Source organism: Amblyomma mixtum, chromosome 5 (genome assembly GCF_055824585.1).
Source record: "Amblyomma mixtum isolate Tamu chromosome 5, ASM5582458v1, whole genome shotgun sequence".
Lineage (NCBI taxonomy): Eukaryota > Metazoa > Arthropoda > Arachnida > Ixodida > Ixodidae > Amblyomma > Amblyomma mixtum.
In genome coordinates, this window is record NC_143016.1 from 96,694,976 (window position 1) to 96,714,387 (window position 19,412).

The 19,412-nt window shown below is 45.9% G+C and overlaps 1 protein-coding gene across 1 annotated transcript; it reads left to right on the forward strand.

Annotated features, from left to right (window-relative positions):
• Positions 1 to 9,419: 9,419 nt before the first annotated feature.
• LOC149343097 (uncharacterized) lies at positions 9,420 to 11,112 on the forward strand. Its single transcript, XM_089542294.1, has 3 exons — positions 9,420 to 9,428; positions 9,875 to 10,402; positions 11,041 to 11,112. The coding sequence occupies exons 1-3, from the start codon at positions 9,420 to 9,422 to the stop codon at positions 11,044 to 11,046; spliced, it is 543 nt and encodes a 180-aa protein (XP_089398420.1). The 3' UTR covers positions 11,047 to 11,112.
• The last annotated feature ends 8,300 nt before the right edge of the window (positions 11,113 to 19,412 follow it).

Genomic DNA, 19,412 nt, shown 5'->3' on the forward strand with positions numbered 1-19,412 from the left:
GTTATGATCAGTTCGCTGATGAAATAACAAAACAGCATTCGACACACAGTGAAATTTGGCATCTTCCGCATCATAAGATCGTGCTTATATGCTTTCGAGCCACCGAGCACTAATTACAGCTTTATGTTGTTGTCGATCGCTGATGACGCAGATCATTATTACTTGCATCTACAGACTGGTGGGCGGTGGGATAGAGAATGGTACGCTCGTTCAATGCATTCGCAAGTGGCGACTTTTCAAAGGCGGTTGCTGCCTTCCTCTTCCCATTTCTTCCGCTTTCAAATATGGCTGATAATCAGGCTGTTAAAATATGACCTAATATTACTTCAACGCCGTCACTTCTGCAGATTACTTCGATGTTTAAAAACTTGCTGTCGCTTCACGACAAGAAGGCATGATTGGAAAGGTTCGCATTCAGAAAAGACGAGAGCGCATAGGAAAGGATAAAGTTCGTCTTTTGTGGTATCGCACCAACTTGCCTGTTTCTTTTGCTTGCATGCCTATCTGTCTCAGTGAGAAGCGTATCAGACACTTCGTCATGAAGTACAAGCAGAAGGCATGGCGGTTACTGGAGGTTCTGAACAGCACTGTTTCCATGTTTCTGACACTTCAGCGATGTCAGCTACACTAAAACAGCTTTGCAACGGTGCATCGTTGTCTTCAACAAGAGGACCTCTCAAGGCTAACACGCTTGTTCTCTTTCTTTTTCCGAGGCTTTCTAATGCGTTAGCATTAAAACCCCCGTGTCATACATCCGTCTGAAGCCTCGCTCGGCAGATGGCAAAGTAAAGAAAGAGAAAGCCCTCTCCACTTTGAGAGGAGAGAAAGAGCGGGAAGTGGGAGAAGGACGACGAAGAGAGGGTGGGAGGCGACGGGTGGCGGAAAGTCGAGGGAGGATGCTACATTTCGCACTGTGATTGCTAGTTTGGATCGGTAGAGTTGAGCGTGGGTACAGCGTGTCCCGTGGTGATTGGTAGACCCGATCTCGCCACCTGCATGCACGGTATGAACCCGGCACCGACAGAGACTACTCCGCCCGAGAGGAACACCAGCGTTGACACGCTCTGACTCATCAATTGCATCGATCGTCTATAATTTTCGCTTGTATGAACGATTATGCTTCAGTAGTGCTACAATAAGGGTCACTGTTGTTCACCTCACTTAGGTGGAAATTCCCCTAAACGCCACCTGCCATGGTTGGCAGGTGAAGGCTTCCCACAGACGCTGACACCGAGCAGTTTTCATCTTCAAGGCCTTTCTAATGGTACCGTCTCTAAAGGACCAAGGAGTTGTAGTTTGGTTTGGTTTATGGTTTATGGGGGTTTAACGTCCCAAAGCGATTCAGGCTATGAGGGACGCCGTAGTGAAGGGCTCAGGAAATTTCGACCACCTGGGGTTCTTTAACCTGCACTGACATCGCACAGTGCAAGGGCCTCTAGAATTTCTCCTCCATAGAAATTCGGCCGACGCGGTCGGGATCGAACCCGCGTCTTTCGGGTCATCAGTCGAGCGCCATAACCTCTAAGCCGCCGCGGCGGCTAGGAGTCGTAGTACATCTGCTTGGGTAGTATTTCTGGCTGGTGCTGTTTTTCCTTTTGTTTTTGAATCAATGGCATTCGATTGGCGAACTTTCTATGAAGCGTTACGCAAGAGCACTTGCAGATGAAATGGCGTTAGCTTCGAGATCAGATAAGGATACTCGGGAACGAAGCCTCGGCCTTCAGGCGGGCTTTGCGCCCACTGAACGGCTGTCTCAAATCTGCTGGTTGAGGGGATGAAGAAAATAGAACATCTTGGCCGGTACAATCGACAGGATGCTTGGAGTTGTATTACGCTGCACAATTGATGACCAGAATTCTGCTTCAGAGTTTTTGGAAAAACACTAAGGGGTTGGTCAAGTTGCTCTAGGATCATGCCATACTCTTTGCAATGTCAATCAGTTTTGAGATAATGCATGGGCTCTTCACGGAAACAGACGTCAAAATAGCTCTCAGAGATATTACGACATGGAGATGGTTGCGTTTTGTTGCGTTATGTTGATTGCAAAGGTCTAAATTGACGCAAACTTCAAGTAAATTTTCGTAGTTGTAGAAAATATCTGGGTCAAAAATGAGCCAAAAACAGCAAAAAAGTATCCAAAAAGACGAAAATGCAACGACACACATTTTTATTCGCCATAGCACTTTGTAAAGTCTCCAATGTGATGTAAAATTGCCGCTAATGGCAAAACTGCTGCCCTCAGACATTGCCAAAAGTTTTGAAGTTACACAGATTTGGAAAGCAATAGACGGAACAGAAGAAGGCAGGAGCAAAGACGACAGTCGTAGCGGTTAAGAAACTGAAAAGCATCTGCAACTACGCGCCACTTATAGCGTCAGAGTGGGGTACATTAAAGTAGTTGGCCCGGAAAAAAGTGTCTCATGGTTTTAACTTGTCTTAGCCGAGTGTACTACGCAAGAAAAAGACGGTCTGCAATGCACATCGCGAGAGTGGGTTGCAGTTTAACACCAGGCGAGTGGAGCAGCGGACAATATTAAAAAAAAATGAGAAAGGCGATAGCCTAGTGCTCTCGCGCAGAGGCCTGTGAAGCTGATCTTTTCGCACCGCCATGGACTCGACTCCCAGTCGTGTATATTAATTTGATTGTTTTTTTCACGTGGCGTCGCTGTTGCTAGGGAACGGTACAAGATCAAAAGATGACAAGATTCCTGATCGGTGTTGGTGAGCATTACTGGTCTCGTTCCGAGAAAATCCGGCTTTCGCATTAGAACAACACATGTGCCATGTATACAAAGCGCAGCATAAAATTTAATTGTAAGTTTCTTACTATTGTATTCAGTTTTGAAAACATGCAACAAAAAAAAACATGCCTGAAGGGCCTCAACAATCACGTGCCTTCTTCAGAATGGAGGCGAGAGAAAAGGCACACAGAAATGTTTGGTTTGGTTTATTGGGGTTTAACGTCCCAAAGCAACTCCGGCTATGAGGGACGCCGTAGTGAAGGGCTCCGGAAATTTCGACCACCTGGGGTTCTTTAACGTACACTGACATTGCGCAGCGCACGGGCCTCTAGAATTTCGCCTTCAAGAAATTCAGCCGCCGCGGCCGGGATCGAACCCGCGTCTTTCGGGCCAGCAGCCGAGCACCATAGCCACTGAGCCACAGCGGCGGGGTCACGCAGAAAGGATAAAAGCGATAAGGTAAGGTAAAGAGGGTATAAAAGGCAAGCATAAATGTAGAGATACTCGTTCGAAGGATAATTCAGCGAGGTAAATGCCATAGGTCTAGAGCCCTGATAGACAAGCTGATGATATTAGGAGGATTGCATTTGCATGCACTCCAAAAATGCAGGTGGTGACAGTGGTGTAGGATTCTCATGTAATTTTTCTGGAAATGCTTCTTTACGGCCTCATGGGTACACCGAGTCTATTATCTCTGTTTTTAGCTGAACTGCCTTCATTAGGGGGAAAAAAAAAAACTAGTCGAGGTTTCTGGACCAAGGAACTGGTGGAAACAATACTGGTATAAAGGAGGTTGTTAAATATCGCACCGCACTTCTTGCACAAAAACATGGTTCTTTAACTATGCGCATGCACGCAAAGTGAAGTAGAGCAGGGATCAGCAGAAACAAGAATTTCAGGGACTAATGCTGCTGACTACATTACGCTTACTGGCGGTGGAAAACTGTCTTGAGAGGCTACAATTTAGGCCCTGGCAAGAAACGAATCAAGCTCGTGCTCATTAAGCGATTTTCTTTTCGACTGGTGCGTCATTTACTATGCACACATGCCCCTGTTTCTTAAATCTGCTTCGAATGAACGCGGCAGCATTTTCTTGCCTCCCAATTTGAGCATGGGAGCTTGCGCTGCCTACTTTTTATCTGAAGCCATAGTCACCCGACATTTTTCAAAGTACATGCTCGCCAAGACAGCACGTGCCGCATCTTGGCTCAATTTTTCAAGTGTTTTGCCGAGCTGAGCGCGAATATTTTCGCGAACAAAAAAAAAACACCTTGAAAAAGCCATGAACGCTTTAATTATCGTCCTACTCTGCCCTTCTTTCATTAGGAATTAACGAGTGGCACGTCTTTACCACTGACCGCTGTTTGTGAACGAGATAAGAACGCGTAGGCACCGCCCTAATTGCTGCGACGTTGACGGGTATCAACGTGCACTCGCTATTTGTATCCTGTCGTTCCGCTGCCCACCACGTTCGGGAGGTGTGCCTCGATAATTGTTCGGTTTTACGGAGGTCAGCAATGCGCTTACAAAACAGAGCTACGGGCATAGAGAGCAGAGCAGCGCACTTTTACACGTGGCAGCTGCCCGGCCGTCCAGGCCGTCCAGAGGCTTACTATACTTCGGCGAGTTTGTGACAGGCGTATGCGCAGTGACGTCGCGCAATAACTTCACCTAGAGAGAAACTTGGGCGCTTTGCCGTCAAGTTAGTCATACCGCATTAGCCTGAATACTAGCAGGCCGCTTTTCGGATGACAACATCGCCCCTACTCCCTTAGTTCTTAGAGAATTTATTTCAGGAAAAAAGATGAAAATAGTCAATAAGCTATGATTAGAGCCCGATCCCGGCACTTTGTTTAGAGACAGAACCGCCGAGGTATCTGCTAGATTTAGTCAATATCAAACACACAGTTCATTTTCGCCAGTGCTTCGTTCCTGCTCCTGAATGATTCGCATGCAAATCAGCTGGGCGCAATCATTGATATATATATATATATATATATATATATATATATATATATATATATATATATATATATATATATATATATATATATATATGCGATGTCAGTGCACGTTAAAGAACCCCAGGTGGTCGAAATTTCCGGAGCCCTCCACTACGGCGTCTCTCATAGCCTTAGTCGCTTTGGGACGTTAAACCCCATATGCTAAACCAAACCATATATATATATATATATATATATATATATATATATATATATATATATAGAGAGAGAGAGAGAGAGAGAGCGTACGTATGTGCGTGTTAAGGAATCCAACAGCCACCGAAATTATCGTACACTATTAATCTTCCACTGATCAACACCACAATCCAAAAAGGATTAGAAACAGTCTCGTCTCCTGTGCTCCTTGATTTCGGTGGCTGTTGAGTGTATATATATATATATATATATATATATATATATATATATATATATATATATATATATATATATATATATATATATATATATATATATATATATATATATATATATATATATATATATAAACCGTGCATGTTTTTGAAAGTAGAAGACAAAACAGCTGCTTGTGTGTGTAGCTTTGTTGGTAGAGTGCAGTGCTAGATATGCGGAGATCATTTCTTGGGATCCCACTGGCGGATTTTGATTCTAAGAGGATTCTGGCGTGGGCTGGTTGGTTCATGCTTAATAAACAGATTCACACAGCGCTACGGAACGAGGACCTGTGCTTTCTTGTTCCTTCTTGTCCTCGTTCGGTAGCGCTGTGTGAATCTGTTTATTAAGGATTATGATTCCTTTCGTCAGATTCCCCCGAAATTGTCTCCGGTTTAGAATAATCGCTCTTTTTATTTCTGATCAACAAGACACTGAATAAAATACCAACATTCTCCTTTGCATTTCTTGTTGTTAAATATCGTGGATATAGCAACATTCTGGGCTAATTACCCTTTAAATTAAATCCTTCTTGCTTTTTATTTTTACTTTCCTTTTCGCCTATCCGCAGGAATCAGTTACTGAACTTTCCTCTTGCACTTCTGCTCACAATGAATGGCGCAATCGTAGCAGGAGAAAGTCATTCGTTCGCGCTCACACACTTGATCACTGCACATTGCAGCGGCGCATTACTCGATTCCCTGCCCCGAAAACACACACAAGCGCACACTTCTCCGGATATGCACACAAAAGTCCCCGTGAGCGCCAATCCTCGCAGTGCCGTAATCTTCGCTACAACCGTCCGCCACTTTCCGTTCGTTTTCTTTTCAACCTCATCACTCTCGCGCACACGGTGCTCCTCATCAAAACTGGCGCTGCTTAACGTCCCATCGGGGTGTGTTTGTTCAGCGTCCCCTCGACTTGTCGTGCAATCCTTTTCTTCCCCGCACCGACAGGCGCCAATCAGTCCGTCATCTGTTTCGTACGATTTCAACGCGTATTTGCACTGCGACGGCTCGGTGCCGGCGACGCCTGAAAGGCCCCTAATCGGGTGGGACTTCGCCAGAGTCGCTGGCGTGATTGACAGCGAACGATGAGATGGGTTCGTGCTCGTGAAAAGCGCCGAGGGCAATTCTCTTCCGAACACTTCTCAATCGCTCAATCTTGACGTAAAGCGTACCAGGTGAAGCAATTTCGCGCTGTTGGCAGTAGTTGCGTAACCCGCCGATAGAAATCTCTCGTTCAGCACCTGACGCTAAGTTTTGTGTTTCTGCTTGTAGTGATGGACGAACAATGGAGTTCGTCTTTTTTTCTTTTCTTTCGTGCAGGGCTCTAGACATGAAGCACCAAGCGAGTTCGGCGAAAATATGAAGGTACTTAAGCCAAAAAAAAAAGAGATATAGAGCGCTCATGCAGCCAATTTCACGGGTGTTTCGCTTGCTATTGTGCTTATTTCGTCAATCCTGTGATCTCCGGTGTATCTCGATTGAGATGCTAAAAATGTGAAGAGTTTTTATTTATGTTCGCAGATGTTTATCGGTTTCTCTTATTATTGCAGACTCGGCCGTTTTAAACATAATTATAAATGCGATATCACAGTGCCAGTCGCATGAGACGCTGCTGTTGGAAGACCACTTCCTGGAAAAGCTAACCCTGGGGACAAAACAGCCTAAAACTTCCCTAGTCGTACAGCTCTACTGGCAGGCGATGGAAGAGTTTTTAATTCTACTATTGGTTTATTCTGTGCAATTCCATTGTTCTCACGTACTCAAAAGTAATCACAATTCGCTAACTTTGATTGAGCATGACTAAGATATTTTTTTTATATAAATCAGGAATATTTTCCAGCTTTTGCAATGGAGGGACAGCTGGTGGCAAAACGCGGACTTCAGAGTCATAAATTTTATCAGCCGTTTTCGTTACTGGGACGTTAGGTGCTCGAAGCACAGAGTCGTACTGCTTAAAGGATGCGTAGTAATTTAGCATGAAATCTCCAAATGCGATGAGTGCCTTCGTCAAACTAGCGTAGCCTGCTTTGCAACAGACGCTTCAACATAACGGGCTTTTTTGGGATTCACCAGAAACCAAAGCAGAAATATATGAAAAATATTGCGCCATGTTACGGGTAATTTCTTGCTGCATAGAACGTGTTTTCGGGAACATCCTAACGACCTGTGTGAGCCTCCATCAGGGAACAGCAGAAACACGGGAAAAAGCGAAGGGCTGTTGCTAGATAGGCCGGTTAAGTTCACCAGACAGCAGCAGAATGGATAAAATGCTGATTAGTTAAGCGCAAATGCTTTGGTTGAAATACCGTAGAACCACAAACCCTAAATGTCTTCCATGCAAGAGCTTTGCGTAGGTGGCCAGCACATAACCTAAGTTTAGCATCTTCACGTGATATATCGCACGGTAGAACTTATAACCTTGTCGTCGGCATAGCCTACAAGAATGGTGTCAACGAACCACAAGCAGCGCTCACTTTAGAATGGACGTTTTGTGAACGCTTTTAGGTAGTGCAGGGCGTTCTGCTTCACTTAGGCGCGCAGAAAACGTAAAAAGATGAGACCAAAGTGTCGACCGGTAGCGAATAACTAATCGCCGGCGAACATATGCAAATGTAAACTGCTCCGTTTACTTCTGAGTTACGCATTTCTCGGGCAGCATGTCTTTATTCGCTTCTGTGTTAAGCCACTGACTGCATACTGAGAGGCAGTATCTTAACAGACTGCAGTCCAATAGTGCGCAGTCGTAAGCGTTAAAGAGACGTCAAATCGCCGTTGAGTCCCACTGGTGAAATACAAGAGAGTGTCTCTTGCATTAGTGTCTAAGGCGCGCTGTCTATCTGAGCTTCGGAAAAAAGAAAGAACGTAATTTTTCTTTTTTGCACTGAAGTAGTTCTTTACTCCGAGCACACAGCCTCCGCTATAAATTTTCTCTAGCGAAGCAAGGTTTATCTCCTTCTAGACTAATTTATCTGCAATGGCTGTACGGTTAAATGCTATAGAGATCTGCATAGCCGGTATAAATCGCGATGTGTGCGTGCAGTTGTTTTTTTTTTTTTAAACGGTCACTCAGGCCAATCAGAGAAGTTAGATACCTTATCGGTTAAGAGTCTTGCACTGGCACTACAAATAAAAACGACGTTGCTCCGTTGCATTGTAGACGGAGACCTGGGACGTAAGCTCACTCATCGCAGCTCTGCACGAAAGCGATAAATGGAGCCGGGAGCGATACTCGACGATCCAAGCCTCAGACTCTGACCGCAAGCCGCGACCAGAAGGAAGGAAGGAGTGAACGAGAGAAAAAGTCAATGAAAGAAAGTGCTGGAACCTTGATCGCAAGCAACGTCGTTGGAGACTTGGGAAAGCGAACTCTGCGCACACGCGCTTGCACGCACACGCACCCCCGAGATGATCTGGCCATTCATCTCAGCGGTCAACAGCAGAGGTTGGTAGGGGTGCGGGTGCTGTTAGACGATAGCGGCGGCCCCAGAGCACTCTTCCTATTTAGCTGTATCTACAGCAGCTGCTAACAGGGCGAGGCTCGGAGCGTTTGGGCGACCCGAGCGTGTAGCGACGGAAATATCGCAAGGCCGTCGTCGCGTAGGTAAAATAACCGGCAAAGCAAGAAAGGGAAAGTGAGAGTGAGCGAATGGCGCCATTATGAGTCGAACACCGCTGTGGGGAAGGCCTCGGGGCCCGCGAGCGGCTGAAACCAGTGTTCGCGTGGTCGTGCGAGAGCGCAAGCGAGCAAGGTGGTACCGGTTCGGGGTACCACCCAAAATACGAAACGGACCCGGACGGCGCCCCCGGAGTGGATCGAGGCGCCGATAGCAGAGAGCCGCCTTTTGTGTGACCTGTCCCGACGCTGTCCCGCACGAGTGCGCGTAACAAAGAGTGAGCCGCTGTGGCGCGATACGAGAGGGGAATAACGCGAAGGCATAGAAAGAAAAAGTGAAGGGAGAGAATCAACTGGCCGCCGACCCACAACCGCGAGGCACGAGTCTTTTGGACAGGCGCGTGCCCCAGACTTCATCGCGCACTCGCAGGTTTGTTGTTTCTCCCTACCCCCCCCCCCCCCCCTCCCATCCCCCCTGCTGTCTCGTCGCCATCACCGGAGGGCCGCCTCCTCGCTTCTTTCTTGTGCGTACGGGGACCGTCGCTGCTCCGGGCCCATTTCGAGGGGACCGAGGTATAAAAGCGGCCGCGTGGCCGTCGGAAGTCACTCTTTCGGTCTATCCCGCAACGAGCTAGCCGCAAACATGTTCGCCGTGAGTGGTCGCATCAGCCTGCATTATTTAGCGAAGCTGTCTCTTTCGTTTCGGTCCTCCCGTTGTCGCCTTCTAGAGCGCCACTGGGGAGGCGCGATGAGCCCACCGTTGCTCTGACGGGGAGTGGGCGCGGCAGCTACTAGAGAAAGGCACCGGGTTCTGATACGACGATGTGGAAAACTTGTTTAGATGCTGTTCTCTGGGACGACTGCAGATGAATTAATATTAAAGACGCGACGAAGCAGTCGGGGTTACATGTCTTTTTTTTATTGAAGAGGATAAATTTGTTCTTCCTCAGGATTCTTTTCATTTCGAATGTAACACTAAGAAGTAATCAGTTCCATCGGGTAATTTATACGTTGGCGCTGAACTACGCTTTCAGCAGGCTATGAGCAGGCATACGCAGACGGCAGGCCATTCAACACGTGCTCTGACATCCATCGCAGGTCCGTGCCCTCCTCCTTCTGGCTCTTGCCTACTACGCCCATGCTGGCGCTGTGACTGCCGTCCACTCCAGCTACGCCACCCACGTCAACCACGGCTACGGATACGGCCGCGGCTACGGCGGCTATGGCGGATACGGCCGCGGCTACGGCGGCTATGGCGGCTACGGACTTGGACTCGGCTACGGCGGATTCGGCTACGGCGGACTCGGCTACGGTGGCTACGGTGGCTACGGACACGGCTACGGACACGCCGTTGCTGTGCCCGCTGTCGCCAAGGTTGCCGCTGCTCCCGTCGTCGCTGTCGGACACGGCTACGGCTACGGCCACGGTCTTGGCTACGGCCTTGGCTATGGCGGCTTCGGCTACGGAGGCTATGGCGGTTACGGCCACGGATACGGCCACGGATACGGCCTTGGCTACGGACACGCCGTCGCTGTTCCCGCCGTTGCCAAGGTTGCCGCTGCCCCCGTCGTTGCTGTCGGCCACTACGGCGGCTACGGCCACGGCTACGGCCATGGCTATGGCTATGTGAGTGCAGGCTCCACATGAACAACGCATCAACAAAGGACGAATTATAGTAGGATGCAACTCAAGAGCGAAGCGGCAAATTCTCTTCAAAGGAGACTCTTTAGTTAATGGCGTTGACCGATTGTCGTGATGTCGCGTTTAATATGAGGCGAATTGCTGCGTCAGGTGCAAAGGCATTAACGGCGACGTCATAAAAACTGGTCAACGTCATTGGCTTGAGGGCCTCCTTTGAGGAGCACTTGTCTCTTCATTCTTGAGTTGTATCCGACTCACTGAGCCATAAGCTTCGTTCTCCATCCGAAACTGTAAAGAAATGCTACTTAGTTGATCCCATCTAGACTACTAGTCAGGTACAGGGCTTTGGACAGCCTTCAGTGTTTCTTCTGTGCCTTTATCGATTATTTAAAAACTGGAAGATAACCATCTGTTCTGCACCAGGAGGCTAACGGACGTCAATGTCAGTTTTCTAGAATGTGGAATAATACAATTTCTTCGTTTGCAACACAGATGGAAGTAATATGTGCAGGAATAGAAAAAATAATATGGTTCCTGGAAACTAGCAGGTTGATGACTCTGAATATCATGAGAGACCAGCCAGTGCTTTTTTTTGTTTATATTCTTCTTTCTTTTTCTTGCAGCATTAAGTACCTCATTTCAAGGACATCAATCGTCTCCTAGCAACAAGTTATTTATGCACCCAAACCAACATCAGTGCCACCGAGCCTTCGGCAACAAGACCGGGCGGAGCGGACTGAACAGTGTACAAAATTTACAAATAAACACACACCACATGGCAACTCTCGATGTCCTCTAATGGTCTTCTGGCGGCGCCACCTGGCATGCATTGCCTTCTGGAGCGGTGTGTTGTTTTTATGCCTAATTTTTTTTCGTAAGAGGAAACAGAATTTTAAATGAAGAAAACTGCGTTTGGCGCAACTGTTTAGAAAGCAAGTGGCATTAGGCTTTTTTAGCGCCAGGGAGCACGAGTGTTCTTTACTACCATTTACATCGCATAAGTGAACCTTACTGTTGTACACAAATCGACGAAGTCAATGAACTTGCCACGCACACCTCTGTAACCAGATCAATGGAATGATACGACGGCAATACCAATTAGCAGCTTGTGGGAGCGATAGTAAAGCCCTGCAAAATTATCGGCTGTTAGAATCCCAAAATCATGGCCCTGTTATCCAACACGATCGCAACTGCTCCCAGGAGAACGAAAGATTGAATCTTTAACCGGTAGCAAGAACTGGTCACACCATAAAACCACCATGCAAGCACAGACGCGCTAGGCTCTCGGCCACTGATTTTCGAACTTGCAACGGTGGAGTTTCGTTGGCATTTCTTGAAAATTATTAGAAATGACAGGGTTAAGCCGCTTTATGGCGCTCAGCGCCCACGAGTTTCGCGCTATAGTTGTCCAAGCCTCCTGTTTGTCCCCCATAGGTCATACAAAAAAAAAAGGAAGCTGTGATGTTGTAACAATTCTTTTCTCTATTCAATATTTAGACGCTTACCTTTGGTAACTACTGCCTGTGTCGTCAGGACTGGTAGCCAGTTAAGAGACAGAGGAATATATCAAGATACAAAACAGCGTAACAAACACCGCAATCAATTAGGCCTTTTTTCCAGTTTAGTTCTGCTCATATTAATCACCGCGCCGACTGGGAGGCCCTGCAGTAGAGTGACCACTACATCTGCTGAGCTGATGATGAAGGAACAAAAGTAACACAGCAAATTATTAACGAAATAAAATAATTATTGAACAGTGATCCGAACTTTGCAACTTTCAACTGTGCACTAATATATTGTATCGCTCGGGCTTCCTTCGCAATCCATTAACAATACGGAATCTCCCGCAAGTCCTAGAGTTTGTCATAAGATGAGTGTAACTGTGACCTTCGTTAGGACCACTCATTTCGTGCAAACTATTAGCACCCAGAAAATATAAATGAGTCAAGTGAGCGCCGAACGTCTCTTCTAGCCGACTGCATGCATAGAAAGAACGTGGTTTTGAAGCTCATAGAGAGAAGCATGACAAGGCAATGAGGTAATGTAGTAAAAAGCGGGTGTTTCAAGTTTTTCAAGAAGCTCGGAGTAACTACGAGTTTCGAAAAAGACGAGTGCACTTTGCTTACTTAACTCAAAAAGCAATCGCGTCTCAAGAAAACGTAAAAGTAAAGTCAATAGGAAGGAAAACCTAAATCACCAGCGGGCCGCACTAAAATGCTTCCAGGCCTCCCAGGCCACAAAAAAATATACACTAAATGAAGGTATGGGATGTTCAAAGGCACCTATGCAAACGGTTTTCCGCTTCAGGCACAAAAACATAGGCCTGGCATCAAATGAAGTGCGGATGACGACCACATAAAGAAAATACTGACGCAGCGAGGTAAGACTAAAAGTGATAATTGAGGCTTGTTTCGATTTCATGGATGCGGAGTTGGCGAAGTTGCGCTTGTTTGCTTTCTTTCCTTCTTTTCGTTTTATTCATAAGGGTACAAGGTCAAGCTTCAGGATTACTTGATTAAAGCGAATTGTTTGGTCAACCATGAATTAATTTACCACAGGCTCAGACGATGTTAATACACGGACCTCTTGCATTTCGCCTCCATCGAAACGCAACCACCGTGGCCGGGATCGAACCCGCGTCTTTCGGGCCGACAACCGAGCGCCGTAACAACTGAGCCACCGCGGTGGGTTTCCGTATGAGAGGAAAGATGAGGCTTAGAGCTCTGCTCCGAATGACAGTGGAATAAAATTCGCTGTGGCTTAGCTTGGTTAAGCCCGGTAATTGCGAAAACAATATCCGCACGTACGCCATGGTACAGCTGGTAGTGTAGCTGGTGGTGGTGCTTGTGGTTAGACTTGTGGTGATGCATCGGTTATACAATCCAATCCAATGAAATCCAAACAAATTCAATCAAATCCAATCCATTCCAATCCAATCCACTCCTATCCAATCCAGTCCAATCCAAACCAATGTAATCTAATCTAATCCAATCCAATTCAATTCAGTCCAGTCCAGTCCAGTCCAGTCCAATCTAATCTAATCTAATCTAATCCAATCTAATGCAATCAAGGTCAAATGAAGGTCAATGGTGGTCACCGCCGCGGCACGGCAAAGGTGTGAAAGTGCAAGTAGTATTGCTTTCGCAATAAAAACGACTTCCCCTCCACAACATGGAAAGGTTGAGGGGGTCGATGGGCGGGTATCCGGCTCCGTCCCCCTTCGACTTAAAAGCAGCGATTAACGCGCACAGGGCTGTGTACCAATGTCTGTGGGGAATACATTAGCTTTTTTTTATTCACATGGACATAAAAGGAGAAGTTGGTGCCTGATTGTGGCGCCGGCTACTCCTTCGCACATAACTGAAGAAAAACACGAACTGGCGACATAACGCGCAACAAAGCACAGCTGCAGCACACACTATACACCAGAAAAATAATACAAAGCGCACGCCAGAAATGCTAACATAAGGTAGAAAATAAACGATAGGTAATCATATTACACAGTGACATACGTATATTGAGGGTATTCTATAAGAAATGATATGTACTGGAATCATAGTAAATGTTTTAAAATTCACTAATACAAGAAATTAAAAAGAAACAATGAGCTGCAACAATAACAGTATCACTTACATCACGTACATAATAGAAACACACATAAACGATTGTCAATACACTGGACACCATGTGCCGAGGCGAACAATCACAGAATTTACACAAAGAATATATATTATTTCCTGAGGATGCCAGTGCCCTCGAGGAAAGATTTCAGGGCTGTGATCGCCCGTTTGTGTAGCGCATGCGTCGGCTTTGAACCTAATACATTTTGAAGAATGAAAGGACTTTTATCAAGGGCGGTCAGGTCTCTCTTCAACTGGGTCCTAATATGTCATGCTCTGGGCAATCCAGTAGCAGATGAGGTACATACTCGTGACCACTTGCACATCGTGGATTGTCTGCACGCCAGATTCTGTGTAGAAAGTGATTCGTGTAGGCTGTTCCGAACCGTGAGCGGTGAATAAGAGTTTCTATAGACTTCTGCTGAGAGATATTAGGATTGTAAACCATGAGCGGGGTCGGTTTGATACAAGTTAGAAGTTATATAAATTGACTGAAACGACAATTTTTTGCTCATACTGACTCGCATGTCCCTTAAAAGGTGGCGGATTTCACATCCTGATAATGGCAGGCAAGAAGCTGAAGCGTTAGCATGAGCTTTTGGATGCGCACTTTGCAGGTGCCTTTCGTGTCAAAAAAAAAAAAAAACGGTATCAATCTGTCGTCTTAGAGCGGAAATGAAAAAAAAAAGTTTAACTACGAAACAATATGCACAGGAGAAATTATTCTTAACGTTTTATCCCGCAGGAAAGTACGCATGATCTAGCGAAGCATGCGGCACAAGGGAAACCTGTGTCGCATGGAAAACAAGCGCGGCCTGTACCGCATTTAGTGGAGTCTAACGCGCACTTATTGTTTTTTTCACGAAAATGGAGCCTTGAAACTGCATGCGCTGTACAATATAGTAGAAGTCTGAAACCAAGTTACGAACCAAGCGTCATTACCATCACAATAATCCGGTTAAGCCTTTCTACTCCAACAGGTGGCATGGTCGGCATTTTGGAGATTTAGGCCCAACTGCGTATATGGCAGCATTTAAGTCGATCTTATTACAGCGAGTGCCGTTATTTCGAGGCCACCAAGAGCCATCGTGTCAACTGAAGGTCACTGTAGTGTTGGGCGCCTATCCAGGCTAATCTAAGCCGATACCAGCGGACAAGCCAGAGAGGAGTTTAAAAGAAAACAAATAAGCAAAAGAGAAGATGCCCAATTGTTTTCGCTCGGTCTAAGTCTGTCTGGTAGAGATTTCGCAAAGACTAAGGTGCTATAGCAGTGTGCCGCTGAATATTTGAACTATGCCATAGACTATTTTAGCCAGTATTCTTTTTTTATCCCACATACGTTACCATCGGAAACTCTGGAGCCGAGTCTAGGGTTTTATGTGCCCGTGCCGGTTTCCGCTTCTGCCAGAGTGCCTGAAACTCTATGGGTAAAAACTCTATGGGCATATATTCATATGCAGATTGGTTCCCCAAACAAAAGATCAAACTGCATGTTTATTTTACTCGCCTCACTCGCGATGACGGTCGCTTTCCCAGACGAGCGCAATGAAACGAAAGGAAATTTCCGGTTAGTGACTTTACTAACCTCCAGGGCATGCGTCGTGCCAGACTTCGAGACTATACGGCACGGTTAGGAGTCCGATTTTTGCCCTTTACTAGGCTAGGAAGACGGGAAAAGAGCGCTGCGTTATCGCCGTTGATCTGCATTTGCCTCCCTTGCGATTTCGTTCTTACGTGTCTGTTGCTATGAAGTGCGCTCATACCCATCGAAAAAAAAAGAAAGAAAACGTCAAGACAGCGATCACGGGTAAGGCGCAAGTAGTTATGAACGTCGGTTAGGATTCTGCACAAATAGTGCTTTTTTTTTCATTTTCGGCACCATGAAAATCGGGTGTGTGCTGGTATCGACGGCGAATTATAATAGAGTAATCCTTTTAAATCGGCATGATGATCGGTCGTTGACCTGAATGTGCATATGCTTTTCTCTCATGTAAGCCAATTCTCCTCTAAGGTTAAATATTTAGACTATAACTTAAGCTTTGCAAAAGGACGCAAGGCCATAACGAGAGCGTAGCACAGGATGGCGGCGTTTTCCGCGCACGAACACGCACGCACGCACTCACACGCACACATGCACGCAAGCCACACGCAAGCCACACGCGCACTCACAAACACACACAGAGAAAAAAAATTGAAGGAGACGCACAACCTCCAGATTAAGTGTATGACGCGATAGGGCTAATGGGTTAATTATTCCCATATACACAGAAGGTCATTCACTACTTTACATTCCTACATCCTTGGGAGTCCCCATACCCCTCCTGGCGCAGTGGTGCAGCGGTTAAGCGATGCGCCACTGCCCTGCGATGGCAGGTGCTCCCAGCGGTGAGCCTTGTGTGACTCAGGTTGCTCTTCCCTTGCGGCCAATCATTAACAGCCACCTCCAACGGCGGGCAGTTCGCTTACCATCCGGTGGGCTGTTGTGATGACGCAGCAAGGTCACGTGACCTGGGTGACCCACCTACCTCTCCTAGGTTGCTCTTTGGGGGCCACGTGCCAGAGCCATGCCCGTGATTTTTCGCTCACAAAGACGGCGCCTGATGATCTGGTGAACGGAGCCTTTAACACTACCGCTTTAAAATTGAAGGAAGTCGGTTCGAGAGGGCGCGGAATGATAAACTAAGCGAGCAATACGAAAGTGACGCCTTTCTTGCGTAAAAAAAAAACAACGAAAGAATGTCGCAAGACATAGACTTAAAAATCAACAAAACTTCAAGTTCAGAAATCGCCAAAGGTTGTTAAAGAAACCATAATGTAACGTTGATTCACCTTTACTGCGACAGCCAGCAGTCATAGCGCACATTTCGCTGACACAAGAGGGGTATTTCTCTTTAGTTTAGCTTGATAACTTACTGCCATCTCGTCACTAAAGACATTTCTGAGACCGCAGCAGGGGTGCTCCCGGTCATACTCGTTAACGTGCCGTCTTAAAGCGCCTTGCTGGTAACTCGGAAGAGAACTGGGCAGAATGAACGTCCATAAATCGAGGGTATTAAGCCTCTATCTGAAATCAACGCCATGGTTACAGCTTATGAAAGCTAAAAAAAAAAATAGAAGAGAACGCAGGATGTAAGTTTACGGTCTGGCTGTTCTTTGTTTGCGCAGAAATATGAATGCGCAAGCAAAGCTTTTAGCTTGTGCCCACTGTCTTTCTCCTGATCCCCACCATGTCATCCAGCAACACCTTCACCGCGGCACGCCTAAGCCGTGCCATATACTCAGCTGTGGCCCGTCCGCGGCCACGGTTTGCCTGCCAGGCACGATGTCTGATACTCAGGGCACAATCTGACCGCGCCGCGATCGAGGAACTGCTACATTGACGGCGGTATTCGGCGAATTCTTCAAGCACAGCCTACGGCGACTACCGAACAAGCAATCGACTCGACCACCTCGTTTCTTGACCACCAAGCGTTGGCCGCCGCAGCGTGCCACATTTCCGCGGGGATTACCCGCCTCTGGCGGGAGCCGGCATTCCCGGAGAACACTCTTCTCCTAAGAATGTCCGCGTCTGTTGCAGTGCTCCAGGCGCACTGGACTGATTTGCAACGCTCCTGACCAATATGCGGTCTTTTACCCTGGTGGTTGTATTTGAACCGCTATCTAAAGTTTTCGTTTCCTTCCTTCCTCCTTTCTTTCCTTCTTTCTTTATCTCGTTCTTTATTTCTTTATTTCTTTCTCTCTTTTTTTCTTTCTTTTTCTCTTTCTTACTTTCTTTCTTTCTTTCTTCCTTCCTTCCTTCCTTCCTTCCTTCCTTTGTTTCTTCCTTTCTTTCTTTCTCTCTTCCTTCCTCCTTTCTTTCTTTCTTTCTTTCTTTCTTCCTTTCTTTCTTTCTTTCTTTCCTTCTTTCTCTCTTTCTCTCTTTTTTATTTCTTACTTTCTTTTTCCTTTCTTACTTTCTTTCTTTCTTCCTTCCTTTCCTTCTTTCTTTCTCTCTTCCTTCCATCCTCCTTTCTTTCTTTCTCTCTTCCTGCCTTCCGTCCTTCCTTCCTTCCTTCCTTCCTTCCTTCCTTCTTTTCTTTCTTTCTTTCTTTCTTCGTTTTCTTTCTCTTTCTTTTTTCCTTCCTTCCTCCTTTCTTTCTTCTTTTCTTTCCTTCTTTGCTTCTTTCTTTCCTTCTTTTCTTCTTTTTTTCCTTCTTTCTTCCTTTTTCTCTCTCTCTTTCTTTCTTTCTTTCTTTCCTTCTTCCTTCCTTTCTTTCCTTCTTTCTTTCTTTCATTCTGTGTTTCATTCTTTCTTTTCTTCCTTCTTTCTTCCTTTCTTTCACTGTTTCTTTCATTATTTCTATTTTCCAGTTTTCTTTGTATCTGTTTCCTTCATATCTTCATGCCATTTTTTCCTTCTTTCTTTTTTTCCTGCTTTTGTTCTGTATTCATTTTTTACTTTCTTCTTTTCTCTCTGCATTTCTTGCCCTCTCTCTTCCTATTTTCTCTCTTCTTACGTTTATCGTTTCGCCCTTCCTAACATTCTTCCTAGTTTCTTCTTTCTTTCTTTCCTTCTTTTTTTCTCCTTTCTCTCTCTCTCTTTCTCTCTTCCTTTATTTCTTTCTTTCTTGCTTCCTTCCTTTCCTGCTTTCTTTCATTCTTTGTTCCATTCTTTCTTTTTCTTCCTTTTCTTCCTTCTTTCTTCCTTTCTTTCATCACTCCTGCATTCTTGCTGCGTTGCCTTTTTTCTGCTTCCAACTTTGCTTTCTTCTTGCCCATTAATACTCCTTTCACCTCTTGCTTTCTTTTTATGCTTTCCACATTCCTTGGCAACGGCTGGGGTTTTGGGTCATTAGGTTAAATACGTGGCCTTGCAACAGTACGGAGCTACTGTAATAATTCATGGTGTCCGATAGGACCAGATGCACTATGTAGCAAGGGTATGCTTGAGAAGATTAAAAAATACCTTTTATGCTCTGTAATTACTTTTCATCATATCAAACCTCCAGCAGAAGTGACACTTGTGGTACCCTTTCGCTTCAAGCTCTAATTCTCTTCAAGCTCTAATATTCTGAGCAGATAGCAAGAGCCTATGTCTGCCTTGTTAGCAAATTTTGACGTCCAAATTGCACTACGGCTGTGAAACTTTGTCGCGTCATCATGGTAGCAATAAAAATGTTCGAAATTATAATTTCTACAGCTCCAAACGTACACAGTCTGCAAAACGTACATAGCGATGGCAGTTTTCCGGAAAGCACCGTCTTCTCCCTTTCATTGCAACTGCTTTGCAGCGTTGTCACTCCTGCATTCCTAGCTTGAGGCCTTCCATTGTCTTGTTGAAAACCGAAGCGTTTTGACGCTTCTAACACTTCACTTTCTAGTCAGGTGGCACTATT